This window comes from Pelodiscus sinensis, chromosome 3 (assembly GCF_049634645.1).
Source record: "Pelodiscus sinensis isolate JC-2024 chromosome 3, ASM4963464v1, whole genome shotgun sequence".
Classification (NCBI taxonomy): Eukaryota; Metazoa; Chordata; order Testudines; family Trionychidae; genus Pelodiscus; species Pelodiscus sinensis.
Window position 1 is genome coordinate 105,493,844 of NC_134713.1, and position 16,271 is coordinate 105,510,114.

Here is a 16,271-nt window from a genome sequence, read left to right on the forward strand (position 1 = left end):
TAAGGACATAGGAAGTACAGGGTTTTTTTAAGAGAAACTGTTCAACCCATCCATTTAAAATAAGTTAACATTACTTACAGGTTCACCCATTAGAAGAGCAAAGTGACATTTGTCTAGCTATTTTGTGATACGCAGCTCAGAGATGTTTCTTTTGTAATGGGTGACAATTAGGTCAGTTTTTATGTAATAGAGTCTGATTTTCAGTATGACACTTGTGTCAAGGCTGTTTGCCATTATGGCACTCAAAGTGCAGAAGATGGGGACCTGCAAGAGACCTTAAATACCTTGCCTTTATAGGCTTCTGCTTACTAAAACTCCCCAGGGTCACAGATTCCCTGGCCTTACAAGGTAGCTGCCACCACCATTTGCATTTGTCTGGGGACTGCAGGGTGGTGGGTTTGAGGCCCCTCCCCCCCCACACACACACTCTGGGAGAAGCCTAACAGACAACACAGGCTGCCCCAGAGCTGGAGCTGGCTCTAGCATTCTGAAGACAGGATAAAGGATGCCCAGAAGGTATGTTAGGTGGGGTGGGTTCCAGAGTGGCCTAGGGAATAGGCAGTGGGAAGCAGTGGCATGGCCCACACCACTTCCCATGGTTCCCCTTGACTGCAAACGGCAAAACAGAGCCATTGAGAAGCATGACGCTCTGTGGCTGGTAAATAAACAAACCAGCACGACAAGTTAACAGGTTTCTCAAAGTTGTTTCCTGGACCACTATGATAAACACTGCTTTAGGGAGGTGCATTAAACATCTTTTAGAGGAGTGGTGAAGTTTGTTGACAAATGTGTGAATTGGTCATGCAAGAAAAGGGTGTGTACCACAGGCTTGTTCCAGGCATCGTGTAGGCGACCATTGTGCAAACTTGCCCCAAGCATCTTCTACATTTCTCCACCTGTTGTTGCAGTATTCAGTACTATTTGCTTCAGCCCTGGGTTCTATGAAGTGTAAGAATCACAAGTTATGCTGAATTGTCCCAAACCACTGAGAGGTTTTATGATGAGAGCAGAGATGAGATCATCAAAATTGATTTTCACTTCTGACCTACTCAGAGGCTGAACAGAGGAATTAGTACAGCAACCTAAGCCACCACCTAGCAACCACAAAAATAAGGGAGGGAGTGCACCTAGTCCTTGGGACACAGGGTTAGGAAGAGAGAGACTTGAGTGCTCTTCATAGCTCTGCCATTCACTTGCCGAGTGACCTTGGTCATTTCACTCTTCCTTAGTTACCTATCTGTAAAATGAATTGGGTTCTTAGCGGACCCACTGAGATCTGTGCTCTGAGGGTTAATTACTGTTTTGAAAAAATGAAGCAACCGAAGAGCAAAATATTATTTGTTCTTTATTGAATGTAATTGTTTAAATGCTGTGTAATGGAAGTTCAGAGAAACTTAAATAACCAGGTTAGTTGTCCCATAATTCTGGAAAAGTGTGGTGCTGGACAGGAAGATGGATGTGAGGAAATAAAAGTATGGTTATACTAACTTGTATCCCTCATGCTAAGTTTTCAGAGATCCCTAAAGTCAGTAGCTGCATTGAAAGAGCTCAAGTGCTTAGGAAGTGTTGTCAAACCCTAATAGGAAGGCAGAGGAGGAGGAGTAACGGGACCATTGGACAGGATACATCTGCATGCAGGGAAAAAGGATATGATCCTTTCCTATGAGCCTTTCCTTTCTCCTTATGGCTCAGCAAATACCTTTCCAGAAACGCTCACTGTGAATATTACAGCCATGTTTTGATTTCTTTTCCTTCTACAATGAGTCATACAATGTTGGAGTCACCATATTTTGCCTCTAACAAAAGTCTTAGGTGCCTACCCTAGTCCTTTTTTCAAATTGGTGGTAGGTATATAATACTTAATCCCAACTGTGGAAAGGTTACTAGAATAATTTTCAGAAGCATTTCTCTCTCTCTCTTTCTCATTTTTATTCTGTAAACTGGGGGTGGGGTGATTCAGGTAACTGAAAAAATGATGGATGTTGTTTAATGTGGAGCTTTCAGACTTTTCTCAGAATAAAACAATCTCCATAACTGCTTCCCACTGATTGAATTATACAGCTCTAGCCCCTTTAGTTAGTGTTGAGGGCATTAGTCTACTGCTCTAGTGATAGTCATAAAATTAAGACTAACAGTTGGCGCTGACAGCTAAACCTCTGAAACAATTAGTGGTTTCTGATCTCTGTGGCAGAAAATAAGTTTAGCAGAGTACGTGGCCTGAATTACAAATATATTTAGAAAGAAAACCAGGCCATATTGTTGGATTGTCTGATTTACAAAATGGGCAAGACTTGATGGAATTATGTAATTGGTGAATAATGGTTTGAATCATGTGAAAATAGCTAGTCTTAATGGGCTTAATTCTCTCCTGTCACTTGTATCTGCATAAATCTGGAGTTACACTTTTGAAATCTGTGGAAAAATAGTCTGAAACAAATTGGTACCAATATATTGCCTTGCATTTATTTACCCCCATCCACTTTGTGCATTTAGGATTCAATCCCACCTTCAGAGATAAGCCTTTTAGGATGCTCAGCTGAGTGTATGTTGTACTGGAGCATAGCTTCAGGATCCTGAAATGGAAATAGTACAGAGATACTGCAAAAGGATCTGGAAGCCAAATGTGTATTAGTTTTGTTTAATTTAAACTTTTAAAAAGTTAAGGGAAAATAAATACATTTTTTAAATAATTATTTTTACATATAATTAAACTTGGAATATTGAGTGCCTGTTACTACAGTTTTGTAAATGGGTTTGTGACCACAGACAGATGACAGATATTTCTTTGGTGCAAAAGGAATTTGACCCTTTAGCCTCATGACTGAAGGGTTTGTGCATAAGCTCTTTCTGGGTGTGTGCGTGCATGCGTGTGTGTGTGGCATGTTTTCAAAGCTGACTTAGAGACAGGTCTGTGTTGGGTACAATGGAAGATTCTTGAGCACAGCTTCCACTGAAGTCACAGAGCCAGTTGATAAGATGATTGAGTTCTGGGATCCTACATTTGTTGGTTGATTATGCAGATGATGTGGGGCTCTGGACTACAGTTTTCTTTGTATTCTTACACTGGTTAACTAGTTTAGCATTTACATATTAGATAACTGGGAATTGTTAACTTAAGTGACAACAGTATGAAAAACTGTAGTCAAGGACCCAGATTGTAGCGCTCACTGCTGTAGAACTGGGTTTCAGTTTGCCCTAGATTAGAACTTCCATACTTTAGATGCAATTGCTCCCGATAAAGTACTACAAAATACTACTGATCTTACTGGCAAAGGACAGTGAGGAGTATTACCACTCAGGTGACAGACCCTGGAGGAAAGAGGCTCTGTAAGAGTGGGGAGTGACACTTTGTCATGCCTTTGTCATGGCATATTCCAAGAATGGCAATCTTGTAGTAAATCTGTCTTGAGATGAAACCATACATTAATGGAAAGCTTATGCAAGGTGGTGTAAAATCATTGTTGCCCACCCACACAATTTTATTGGCATTTTGCTCACAATATTTGGTATTTTGCTAAAGCTCCAGCCCCTCGAGTCAAGTGATGAATTGAGACACTTCACTTCAAAAAAAAAGTCTAGGCCTCATGGCAGTGAAGATGAGTGTACCCTAAACATTAAAAAAAAACCTAGAAGGCATATAAAGATATTCCAAATATATTCTGTTTTTATGTGAAATGATGTTTGAGTGCCTGACTCATGATTTTTGCATGTTGCATCATTGTGGAATGAAGGCTTAACATACATGCATTTTGTATGGCCACATTGGCTTTATTACTCCTGACTAATGGAACTATTTTGTGAGCTATGCGAGTCAGTAACACTTTTCAGGACTTCACATACGTATTTTAGATGTGTGTGCTTAGAGGGTCCATGTTTACATAAAATCTTTATATTTACTATTTTAAATTATATCCTCAAAGGCCAAACTATGAAACATCTTTAGGTGCCTAAAATGCAGATATACATCTAGCGGGATTTACCAAAGGGCCTACACATCTAGCTTCCATTGGAATCCCACTTGTTTGCATCTGGGCCTTACTACCTTTCGAAATCTGGCCCCATGTGTTTTTGCCTTGTTGTATTGCTCATGAGTGGGAAAAGTCATGTATGTGATATATAGAACATCCTAAATGAGTGTCAGGAAATACTGAACTTCAGCACATCAATACAGATTGTACCCCCCTTAACCAGGACTCCCTGGTCCGGCAACTTTGTGGTCCGACATGGACCATGGATGTTCCTGGACCACTGAGCCCAGAAAGAGGGAGATATGGTGGGGGCAGCGTGTGTGTGTGTGTGTGTGAGAGAGAGAGAGGGGGGGGGAAGAGGGAGGAGGAGTTCTGGCCCCAGCAGAGCTCCCTGGCCATGGCCATTGACCTCTGGCCCTGTCCTTGGCCGTGTAGCTCCAGCCACATTCTGCTTCCAGTAGCCAGGGAACTCCAGCCCCAGCAGCACCCATGGAGCTCTGCCCCAGCTGTGGAGCCAGGCGGCTGCGCAGCTCTGGCCATGGCGCTCCAGACCCGGCAGTGGCAGGGCCAGGGAGAGCCCTGTGGGACTGAGGCAACAGTGGGGGCAGGCTGGAGCCCTAGCCTGGTGGCAGCAAATCTCCTCGTTCGGGACCAGTCATGTCCCCAAGGTGCTGGACCAGCGAGGTCCAACCTGTATGATCATTTTCTCTATTTTAGTAGCTTGCTTCTCTTCTGTTGCTTTTCTGTGAATCTTTTTTTTTTCTGTATTCTTCTCACCTCTGCATTCACTCACTCACCTGCCTCTCAGTCTTGGGAATTTTTTCAGGCATTTAATAATTTAAGGATTAACTAGTTAAAAGACCAATATTGTCTGGAGACAGAGGTCAGAGAAGCCTATCATCTTCCCTCACATTCCGGGAGAGGAGAGAGCTGTGGGATTTCTACCAGGGATTTGAAACCAGCCTGCATTTAGTAGATTTGAAGCCTCTGCCCCTCATCAACTTTATAAAATGAAGCCAGTGGCTATGTGGCATCAAGAAGGAACATTCTCTACTTGTTTGTGCATGTGTGTCATGTCTCTGCTACTTTAGCTATTCCCCAATGTCTGTTTCTGAGCCCTACTCTCCAGTGTATTCTTGTCAGTCTTTGCTCCTAGCTTTCCCAAGCAGCAGAAGCATGAAATTAACCTGATTCATGTCAGTTTCGTGGCTGCCCAAAAGGTTCCAACTAACCACTTGAAAACTGACAAGACTGTTAAATTTTCATGTCAGTAACTAGGGGAAAGCGTAAGTGGCAGCCAAGGCTCTGGTGCTGTCTCTATCCCATTGAGAAGACAGCACCCTATTTGGGAACAAGGCTGACGGGCACAGAAGATGCTTGTGCCTCTACCACAGCTTAAACTGCCAAAAGTGCCATTAGAATTAACAATAGTTTTTTGAGGTGGTTTAATTTTAAAGCCTAATTTTTCAAACTGTTTCACTTCTGCTCATCATTTTAGTAGAAATATCCCGCTCTTCTAAATTTGTGGGTGGGATCTGAGATTGTAGGCCCACACTCAGCAAAACACTATAAATTCTCTCAACCCCTCCCCTGCCGCTCCCCACCCCACAACCTCTGTAGAGTCTTCCATCCCTCACAGCTGTTTTTTCAAAAGCACTGTCATTAATCTATCATGATTATATTGACTATGCTTTTATAAGCAAATGTATTTAAATGCATGTACAATCAACCACTTCCCAAAAGAAGGAGCACCATATGTAATTGTTAGCTATTGTAGTTTATCATAGTATGGGGGTTGGGGGGAACGATAAAATGAAATAAGAAACACCAGGCAAGGAAATATTTCTGTAACCTTGCCCTCGGGAGCTTGCCTTATAAAACCTAATCAATGACAGATCTCCCCTATGGAAAAATTGTGTGTGTGTGGGGGGGGGGGGGGGGGTAGTTAACTAAAAATATCTGTTGATGGAATGTTTAGCAATAATATAAGCCACAGGGAAGTGTGCCTTTGTCAGCTAAAGGTTGCAGTTGTTACACAAGTTTCACACTTTGGAATAAAAGTCACTTTTCCCCCTCACTACATGCCGCACGTGCTTCCCAAGCTGCGTGTGAGCAGAGCGACGCCGACACACAAGGAGATCGCGATAGTCTGCACCCGCGCCGAATGAAACAGCCCTTAGTGCTCAGCGCCGAGTGGATCCTGTTTCCAAGCCCTTGGTTTTTCCGAGCCCACAGAAAGATGCAAAAGGTGGGGATCTCTGGGACGCCAAGTCTTCCTGATGGAGGCCGCTTTAGGTTCCTTTCTGTGTGAGTGTCGGGGGGGGCTTGAAGTGAATTGCTTTAGTGACTCGAAACTTGTGCGCGCCAAAGGCTTCAGCCAGGCTGCTCTTTCAACAGGCGATTTGTTCTCCTGCCTGCGGCTCGTTTCCATGCAGCGAGCCTGACATCAGAGTAAAATGCAGGACAATGTAGCACTTTAAAGACTAACAAGATGGTTTATTAGATGATGAGCTTTCGTGGGCCAGACCCACTTCCTCAGATCAAAGGGGAAGTGGGTCTGGCCCACGAAAGCTCATCATCTAATAAACCATCTTGTTAGTCTTTAAAGTGCTACATTGTCCTGCATTTTGCTTCAACTACCCCAGACTAACACGGCTACATTTCTATCACTATTTGACATCAGAGTACCTTTTGTTGCTAAACGCTTGCTGTAGCTGGGGGAGTGAGCAGTCATGTGAAGCTGGGAGAGCTCACTTGGAAGGAAGGGGAGGCCGAACTATCTGCTGGCTGAAAGAAACCCTTTGGCCCTGTTTTCCTAGAGGAGCCCGTACAAGCTGGCACCCGAAGGGACTGGCGTTTGGCTGGCGGTGCGTCTGCCTGGTACAAGGAAGTTTTTCTAATGAACCTTGTACTTCTGAGTTTACGAGAGCCCCCGCGCTGAAACGGTGGCGCAGACTTACCTTCTGCTACCCTGTTGCTGCAGCTCTACCAGAAAAGTTTTGGAAAGAATGTCAGCTGTACAGCTCCCAGATCCATCAGCTAAGAGAGGACAGCCCCTAGGGGAAAGCTCGAATGACTGAGCAGGATCTGGCACCTGACCTGGGAAAGATCCCCCCTCTTTCCCCCCGGAAGGTCTCTTTTGGGCAGCACGGAGTTGGTGGCTGGTCGCAGAAATCTGAGGAGAAGGCATGGTGAAGCTGTTGGGAAGGTCTGGGGAAGTGTTTATTGTTGGTGTGTGGTGTGCTAAGGAGTCATCCCTTTGAGAGCAAGTTGTTATTGGGAACCAATATCGAGCTCTGCTGAGGCAAGGAATCCCATCTAGTCATGGAGGAGGAACAGGCAGCCTGTCCCGAACCCCAGCCAGACACCATGATGTCTGAGGCGTACTCCAAACTGTGGACGGATGTAATGGGAATACTGGTGAGTTGCTGGGGGCTGCTGGGCAAAGGGAAGGAAAGGGAAATAAGTGAGAAGATGACAGAGGTCTGAATCCCTGTGTATTGCTCCCAAAGCAGCTGTTCCATTGCACCGCTGCAAAACTAAGAAGGCAAATTGGAGAGAATGCATGAGAAATGTGGAATCAAATTGTAGTTCGATTTCTCTTTTAAAGTGCTCATTTTCTTGTTGAATCCTCTAATAGAGATTAGTGAGTTTTTTCAGAGTTGTGCACAAGTGGTAACCCCTTCCAGATTCATTGCACTTTGTAGAGTACCTGCTGCAAATTTTATCTGATAGAATTGAGCAGTGTTTGTTCTTATTATTATAATATTCGGCTTTGTCATCCTATTTGATTTTTACTTTAAGGAATTTTGTGGATTAGCTTTTCTCTATCCCTGGAAAATGTCTATGTTTAGAGAAGCTGTTTCTTGGATGATCACAATTTTGGAAGATAGTTAGCAATAATATGTGTCTTCACCTTTAGCAATTGGCATTTTATGAATATATTATCTCCAAGAACATAATACTGCACACCCTTTTAAGAGCTGATTTGGCATTCACTATTGGTTTAACACAGATTTTAGGTGTTCCATGTCTTGAAAAATGCCTTTTCAGTTTGGTTGATGATATTTCTGTTTTATATTGCATTATAGGTTATTTGACAGTTTAAGTTACTGGAACTAGGTTCAACTATTGACAGGTTTAAATTCTGTGTATGAGGTTCAGTTCTCATCATGCCAAACTTGGTTTAGCTCTGGGTAGCTGATTATTTTAATTAGACAGAAATTTGCAGTTTGTGATATTCAGTGAATAAATAACACAGCACAATCTCTAGACTGTTATAGGCTTGGATCAAAGTTGTGTTTTGGAAACTACTGCTTAGACTGTACCAAGGAGTAATCTTGGATGCCATGTTTTGTTTCTTGAAATGTTAATTTTTAATTTATTATTAAAATAAGACACTTGTTTATGAAGTATGCAGCGAGTAATGTAAGAGGACCTTTTAGTGTCCTCTCCTCCTTCCCCTGACATTGTTATTCAACAGCTACAGTAGATTCAAAATTCGACAGCTACACTGTACATGCTCAGAATTTAATTACTTTAACCACTATTTCTGTACCACTTCTAGGGAGATGTTGGCTCACAGAGTGTGCCATTCATTCAATAATTTTCTTTTTATTGTTTCTTTCACTGCAAGAATAATATTTACTTTGGGCAATTATTACTTGTCACTAAAAGACAATTCCCCTTATTAAGTATCAAACAGTAATATTATGTACATATTCATAGTTTGCAAATTTCTACAAATACACAAATAGAGTAATTAATAGTAGAACCTTTTATACTAAATGTAGAAAGAAAATAACCATAAGGAATATTGGTTTTTATCATTCACCATAAATGTCTTAAAATTTTCATGGTGAATTTCTTATGAAAAGGTCTATAGAACTTAATAAGGATAAAAGCAATAGGGTTCTAGTCTAAAGCTTTTTAGAATTTAAGAAAAGGGTTATTATTTCCTATGCTTCAGGACTTTTCCATGTGAAATACTTTAATTCTGAATGTGATGTTTAAAAAAATATCTCCTTATTTCCTTTCTCCAAAGAAGTACTCATTCAAATGGCAAATCAATTTAGTAGCACCTGGCTCCATTCACTGTTTCTCTGTTAATGACTTTAGTGTATGAATGAAAGCAGAGTCAATTTTGCCAGTGTGTGGTGAGTACACAGTTGGTACTTTATGAACAGCTTCTTTCTCTCTCTTTCTGGCAGGTTTCAGTACTGCACTTACTAAAAGCAAAGAATTATTGAATGCCTTAGAGAAGGGCGTAGAAGGCGGCCAAGCCTACTGTACAGCATGGTGAAGTGAAATGGGGAAAAATTATGATTTTCTCAGATGGATTTACTTTGGGGTGATGTCAAGTTGTGGACAGGTTTGTTCTGGCTGCACATCCTATTTTCCTCCCTGGTAAATAGAGCTATCCTATTTTTTCCCAGGAAAACTAATCTAAAACAATATGTCCCTATTATAAGTCCGCATGACAGGAAAGAGGTATTTGGCAACTAAGTATCTGGTGTTTACATTAGCCACAATAGTTACCCAGCATAACTCTTTTCCTGCTGTAGTTCTGAGTATTACAAACAGAATTGCAAATAATTTAAAATAAGTCCTGCACTAGCTTTCAAAAATGTACTCACCTGTGGACAAAGGGGGAAAATGAAGACCTTCAGTTTTCTGCAGAATTTAAGATTTTATTTTAAACAGTAAGTTTCTAGCCCCCGTTGCTGCACAGTAAACAATTCTAAATCTGAGCTGAGCATAAACTGATTCATTGCAGTTCTAGTGCTTCTGTTTCTGATGCCTTTAGAAAGTGGAACAGAGTAAATACTTAAGAATGTTGTCAGTTTCATTCTGCTGCTAAAGAAAAGCTATGAGCTATACCAGAGACAGGCGTTAGTTAGGCCAGTGATGAGCAACCTGAAGCCCATCAGGGTTCTGTGTGTGGCTGCTAAGACATTTTGTTTACCATTGTCCATGGCAAGGTTGCAAAGTTGTGTTGATTTCTACCTGTGTATGTTTTTTTTCTTGTGGGTATTAGTAAAGTGACACGTAAAACAAGGGCACGTGAAGTGAAGTGAATGCTGTTCGCACACAACATTGATTGTGAGAGTGGTGTGCTTCCTCTGCATCCAATCAAAGTGCTGCTGGGGTGCAGTAGGCACACCCTGCAAAGCCTAGTTATGCAAGTGCAGTTAGCAACTATACTCTATCTTGGGAGACCGTCTTGGTTACAACAATCTTGCTGTCTATTGAGATGAAGCTAGCGCCCCCCCGCCCAGCAGACCAGGCTTTCCTCGCCACCGAGACGCGCCGCAGTCCCGCCTCCCGCGTCCTCCGCGGTGAGAAAAGGCGCTCCGCGTCTCCCTGGTCTGCTGGGGGGGGAGGGCGCTAGCTTCATCTCAGTAGAGCAGCTCTGCCCTGGGCTTCCTGGAATCAGCCGCTGATCAGTTTCAGCAGCAGCTGACTTGGGGACACCTGGGGCAGAGCAGCTGGGGTGCTGCCGGGTTGGTCCAGTAGCGCCGAGGAGCGGCGCTGCGGCACCAACCCAGCAGCACCCCAGCTGCTTTACCCCAGGCATCCCCAAGAGCAGCTGGGGTGCTGCCGGGTTGATCCCGCCGCGCCAAGGGTCGGCGCTACCAGACCAACCCAGCAGCACTCCAGCTGCTCTGCCCCAGGTGTATCCAATTTAGCCGCTGCTGGTCAGTTTCAACAGCGGCTGAATCTGGACACCTGGGACAGAGCAGCTGGGGCACTGCCGGGTTGGTCCCCGCAGCGCCACACCTTGGTGCTGTGGGGACCAACCTGGCAGCACCCCAGCTGCTCTACCCCAGGTGTCCCCAAGTCAGCTGCTGTTGAAACTGATCAGCGGCTGATTCCGGGAAGCCCGGGGCAAAGCAGCTCTGCCTCGGGCTTCCTGTAGTCAGCCGCTGGTCAGTTTCAGCAGTGGCTGAAGTGGGGATACCTGGGGTACAATATGTACCAGTTCCGACTTACATACAAATTCAACTTAAGAACAAACCTACAGTCCCTATCTTGTACGTAACTCGGGGACTGCCTGTAGTTGATTTTGTAATCTGGCACTGTCTACACATAGCCAAATTTTGAAATAAACCACTTTTCTGAAACATCCCTTAATCCTAGTGGAACGAGGTTTACAGAGACTTCGGAATAGTGAGCCCATTATATTTTGAAATAATGGGCTTGTTTCAAAGGTGCAGAATAGCTATTTCAGGGTACCGGAAGTATCCCAACATAGCGCCGCAGTATAGATGTAATCTAGATAACATAATTATAGTTGAAAGCTTCATGCTTAATTTTTAAACCTGCTCATGTTGGAGAGTCTCAAATCAGCAAATGATTATGTGAAATACATCTTAAATATTCAGAGAGATTGCAATGGTTGGTGTATCCATGCCATGAAAATGCTCTGTGTTGCTGTATGCAGCACCATTTTAGGGAACTGTTCTAAGTTGCATAGTATTTGAATCAAACACACCTTGTGGAGAGAGCACACTGAATGCAAGATTTACTTAGTAGCTAAAATCCACCTTGTTGGCAAGATCCTGCATGTTTGTCAGTGAGACCTTTGACCTGCTGTCAGAGTAAGAAATAGTCCACAGGTATGTGCATAGATTTGATCACTTTTAGGGGAGGGCCTATTGGCATTCATATAGTGAGGATACAGTGTCCTAAAGTAGCATAGTTCTTTGTGTTAAAAGTAGGTTTCTTCCCTTAGGAAGAGTACTGCTGCTGTGGTGAGTATATGGGGTAAAATCCTGGCCTCACTGATTTCAATGCTGAAATTTCCGTCAATTTCAATGGAGCAAGGATTTAATTCAAAGAGAATGGCTATGGCTCACTAAGGATCATTTCTATTGAAGGTACAAGATCATAGCAAAGATACAGAGGTACTTGTAGGAGCTAGATCTTTCAGGTTCATTGTTTCAACATGTTAACAAGTTGCTGGTTTCAAGCCTGGTGAATCAATGGCTGAGCAAAACAAAACAAAAACCCACAAAATTTCTATCTAGAGCAATTCCAAGTTAGTGAGCAGTTGCCAGCTAAAGAGAATAATTTATCAGTATTGAGAGGAATAAAGTCATCTTATATTCGCATCTGGAACTCTGCCATTTGCATGCATAATATAGCCTCTTAGTACAATGCTCCATGTAGTTTCCAACAATTAGGTTTAATTTCTTATCAAAGGAACAATAAAAATCTTTAAACATTAAAGAGAAGCACATCAGATAATTCTTTAGCTACTATTATTTCTAATTGCATTAGTGTTATCCAGTGTATTGGAAATAAAGGAGTCTAGTGTTGTTAAATCAGAAGGTCTGGATGCAAATCCTCAACTAGTATAAATTATCATTGATGACAATTTATTCCAGCTGAAGATATGCTCTCTGGATTCTATTCCTAACTCTGTCATGGGCTTGCCATTCCTTTAAGCAAGGCATGTAAATTTAAGCTGACAGTTCCAAAAAGTCTAGTGTTTGGAGTGCCTTAATTTTTGGGTGCCCAACTTGGGACACTGAGGCTACTGACTTCAACTGAAATTGCAGGTGCCCAGCACTGCTGAAAATAAGGTTGAGGATGTTTCAAGTTTGAGACTTAAGGATGAATGTAGAGAACCATTTTGAAAATGAGGTGCTCTAACCTCTAAGGCTTTTTTCTCCGGCTGTAAAATGAGGATGCTGCTGCTTAATTGTCTTTATAAATTGCTATGAGATCCTTGGATGCAAAGCATTTTCATTACAGCTGCTACTTTTGAGTGAGGTTTTTAAAGTAAATAACCGATGCCAGTGCTAAGGATGAATAAAATAGACTTGGCATCTTGTGTGGTAGGACATAAATGGTTTGGCTATCTTGCGGAATGTGACTTGGGTTAGAATATATTTTTTTCATATAAATTAATTAAAATGGATGGTGACTGTCTACTTATTAGCATTTTCCCCCCACCTACGCATTGTCCTTTCTCTGGTCTCATAAAATTTTGCCTCCACCAATACTAATCCTTTGCTGAAGAGAGAGAACTCAGAGATGGAACATCTGATAAAGACTTTTTCCTTGCATGTCAGGTCATATAACACAGATGTCTCCAGCAAACCAGTGTATCTGTGGGATAAGCTTGATAAGAGCAGTCAGACCTGGCTCCCGCCAAGAAACTGGCTTTTCGGAATTGCAGAAAAAAGAAGGGAGATTACATACCTGTATTTTGAATTGCCCGCCTGAATTAACTAATTTTAAAGAATTAGTCACTCTGTTAAGGTGAGCCATGGTCAACAGTATAAAATTCACGTTTTCAAGTTTTTGTCACTTGGCTGTGAAAATGCACCGTTATGAGAATTTGCACACATGATTTCATCTCACTTAATTTTTTCACTGTATTTAACACCAACCAATTCAGCTTTCTTTATACTGAATGCAATGGAAAAAAGCAGACTGGTGGAATTTGCCCGTTTTGGAAATTGCATTTACATTTGTGAATATGAAATATGATTTGGTAATTGATGCATCATGTTTAAAATAGTTATACATGTTTTTTAAAATAAAATTTTAAAGGAATTAAATTGTATTGCACAAAAGGTATTTAGGTGCAGGGATGTTAAATAACAGCTTTCCATCACAGAAAATTCAACTTTCTGTGATGCCTAAATTATGATTAATGATATTTATTACAGGCATGCCTAGGGATCAGCCAAATGGTAGGCACTGTGCAATTAGAGTGTAATAGACAGTCCCTACCACCAAAGAGCTTAGAATCTAAAGAGAAAGGATAGACAAAGGGTGGGGCTATGGGATTTAACATGCAAGCAGAGTGATGTGACATTTAGTTCCATTAATCTGTTTTGGGAGGGATGTTTAGCGGCTCAGTTATATGGAAGGACAAGGGACAAGAGGACAGAGTGAGGCGGATGGAGCAGGTGAGAAGAGGGGTGGGAAGAAGGTACAATGGACAGATACCGAGTAAGGTTGAAGTGAAGAAATTAAACATTGGGGTTGGCGCAAACAGCCAAGCAACCTGAGTCAGAGAAAGTCCAGTCAAACTGTAGAGAATATTTGTGTCTGTTGGCCACTGCCTAAGCTTCTGCTGCTGTGCCAGCTACAGTCTCTGTCTGGCTCCTCCCTACAAATTCTTTCCCAAAGGCCACATGTCTGTGGGGGAAGGGAACCACTGTGTGAGTCCTTGTTCTTCCAGAGGAAGGGTCTTCCTGCTAGAGTTTTAGGCCCATAAGTGCTGGGGGAAAGGTTGAGCCTGGATAGGCATCATATTTTACTCTTTCCAACACTTCACAGGTAGCAGTTGGATCACTTGCCTGCTATCATTATGGTAATGATTTGTGATTAAATTTGGTCTCAGGACTGCTATATATTAATGACAGTCTGACAAGCATAAGTAGCACATGAATAATAACATGTATTACGTATGAACCCTGAAGACTTGTTTGTGATGATACCAATTTTCACATAAAATTAGACAGATACAGTCTAGCTCATGCAATTGTGAGAAAGTAACTGAATAACCTGTTTGGTCAGTTTTCATTTATTAAATGTGTTGTTGGGAAGGAGAGGTGAGTGGAGGAGGCAGAGGCAGGAATTAGTTTATTGAGGTGCAGCTTCATGGATATTTGGATTGCAAGTCTCTCATTTCTCATGATGGAACATGCACACAAGAGAATTGCTGTGTTTAGTTTACAGATCTTAAAGACAATATTTCTGACACAAGTGTGATTTCCATTGAGGGAAATATATAGGAGTGTGCATTGTTTTTGGGAGCTAAAAAACCCAAGGTGTGGCAGTCCCAGTTCTCTTGTAGCACAATTTTACAGCAGAGCTTATTTTAATAAATTATTTTTTAATAAAAATGTGAACTATTGAAAACCAGCCACTCAAAATAGAAAGATGGCATATGCTGTGATTGTTAAGTTTGTGTTGTTGACTGAGTGTATTTGTGTGTGTGTCCTTTGTTTAATAGTCTAGGATTTTGAGTGGAATATTTTCCTTGGCTTTGTTTATAGCAATAGTTCATACCTTTCTCAGCTGTTAACATTTCAAATCACATACTAATTTTGTATTTTAATTCAAATTGATGTAAAAATAATTGGTATTTTGATAACAGTTTTAATATCTGCTGAATAAGATGTTTGACCTATTGGAGAGGTAAAAACCCAACCTAAATATCATTTAGTCAACCGAAAAACACATTTTTAGATGGAGATCATAGGCATATTGGATCTGTATCTTGTGTTTTGAGGCTACATTTTAAAAAGCTTATAGATATACAACACTCATTTATATCTATATTTATTTTAAATAAATAAATAAATCATACCTTATGGACATGGGTCAACAATCAAAAGTTTGGATACTAATAGCCATGGCATTTAAAAAGGGGTTGGAAGCTGGATAAGAATTCTGTCTCAGGCCTGTTTCTGCTATAGGCATTTAGATTTTGCTGTTCCTTACGTACTTTTGACTTCTCTGGAGCTTCCTATTGTTGTAAGAATCTGCTTGTGAGCATCACCTTACAGGAGCAGGACCTAAGTCACATATTTTGAGGGATGAGGGGATGAAAAGAGAGGATAAAAGAATATATAAATAACAATTTGATACATAATAAAGGTAATATACTGAAGTCTTCTGTTTCAGTACCACAGAAGGTTTCTCTTGGAGGTTTCTTACCAGATTCCCAAGAGGACAGTTCTGTATTTGTTGTTTTCATATTACATAGTATGAAAGAATGTTTCACTAATCAGGTCTCTTAACTGGCAGAACATTCTTAACCCTCTTTTTTTTACTGAAGATGCTTTGGGCAGTGGAATGGATGCCATAGAAACAGATGGTGGGGGAAACAATAGATATAAGGCCAATTTCTGCTGGCATAAATGAGTGCATTTTTATTAGTCAATGGAACGGAGTTCATTTACATGAGCAGAGCATTTGGCCCATAGACCTCAAACAAAAAGAAATGCATTGCTTCATAAGTTTCTATGCTTCCCTCATCATATAATAATACCAGTGTTTTGTTTTGTGGTGATGATCTGAAACACACGTGACAAGCTTTGTGATCCTTAGATTTCCAATGACTTCAAGTGGAACTTTGTCCTCAAAACAAAGAGGAAATTTTTCTCTCATTTATATCCCTGTAAATCTGGTTTAATTCTACTTATATTTTTTGAGAGAGAAATTTGGCTTGATTTACACAGTGGTCCCTTTTACATTACTTGTACAAAGCAAAGAGTCTTGAAAGCGTGTGTATAGATTGTTGGAGCAGTATAAAGGAGCATCATTGTAAATGTG

The 16,271-nt window shown here is 41.4% G+C and overlaps 1 protein-coding gene and 1 long non-coding RNA gene across 8 annotated transcripts in view; one reads left to right on the plus strand and one right to left on the minus strand.

Moving 5' to 3' along the window:
• Positions 1-7,022, minus strand: part of LOC142827913 (uncharacterized) — a 67,960-nt gene extending 60,938 nt beyond the window's left edge. The window contains exon 1 of the long non-coding RNA XR_012902716.1: positions 6,929-7,022. This is a non-coding gene — a long non-coding RNA (uncharacterized LOC142827913). The remainder of the gene's footprint in view (positions 1-6,928) is intronic.
• Positions 1-16,271, plus strand: part of SASH1 (SAM and SH3 domain containing 1) — an 843,335-nt gene that overhangs the window by 637,711 nt on the left and 189,353 nt on the right. The window contains exon 1 of one of the 7 annotated variants that reach the window (XM_075924388.1): positions 6,193-6,216. The exons of 4 other annotated variants lie outside the window; for them this stretch is intronic. In XM_075924388.1, coding sequence (XP_075780503.1) covers positions 6,208-6,216 — 9 coding nt within the window. In that variant the 5' untranslated portion in view covers positions 6,193-6,207. Of the gene's footprint in view, positions 1-6,192; positions 6,217-6,965; positions 7,389-9,306; positions 9,340-16,271 lie in introns of those variants that run through there. 2 more of the 7 variants (XM_075924387.1, XM_075924389.1) reach the window with 2 other exon arrangements.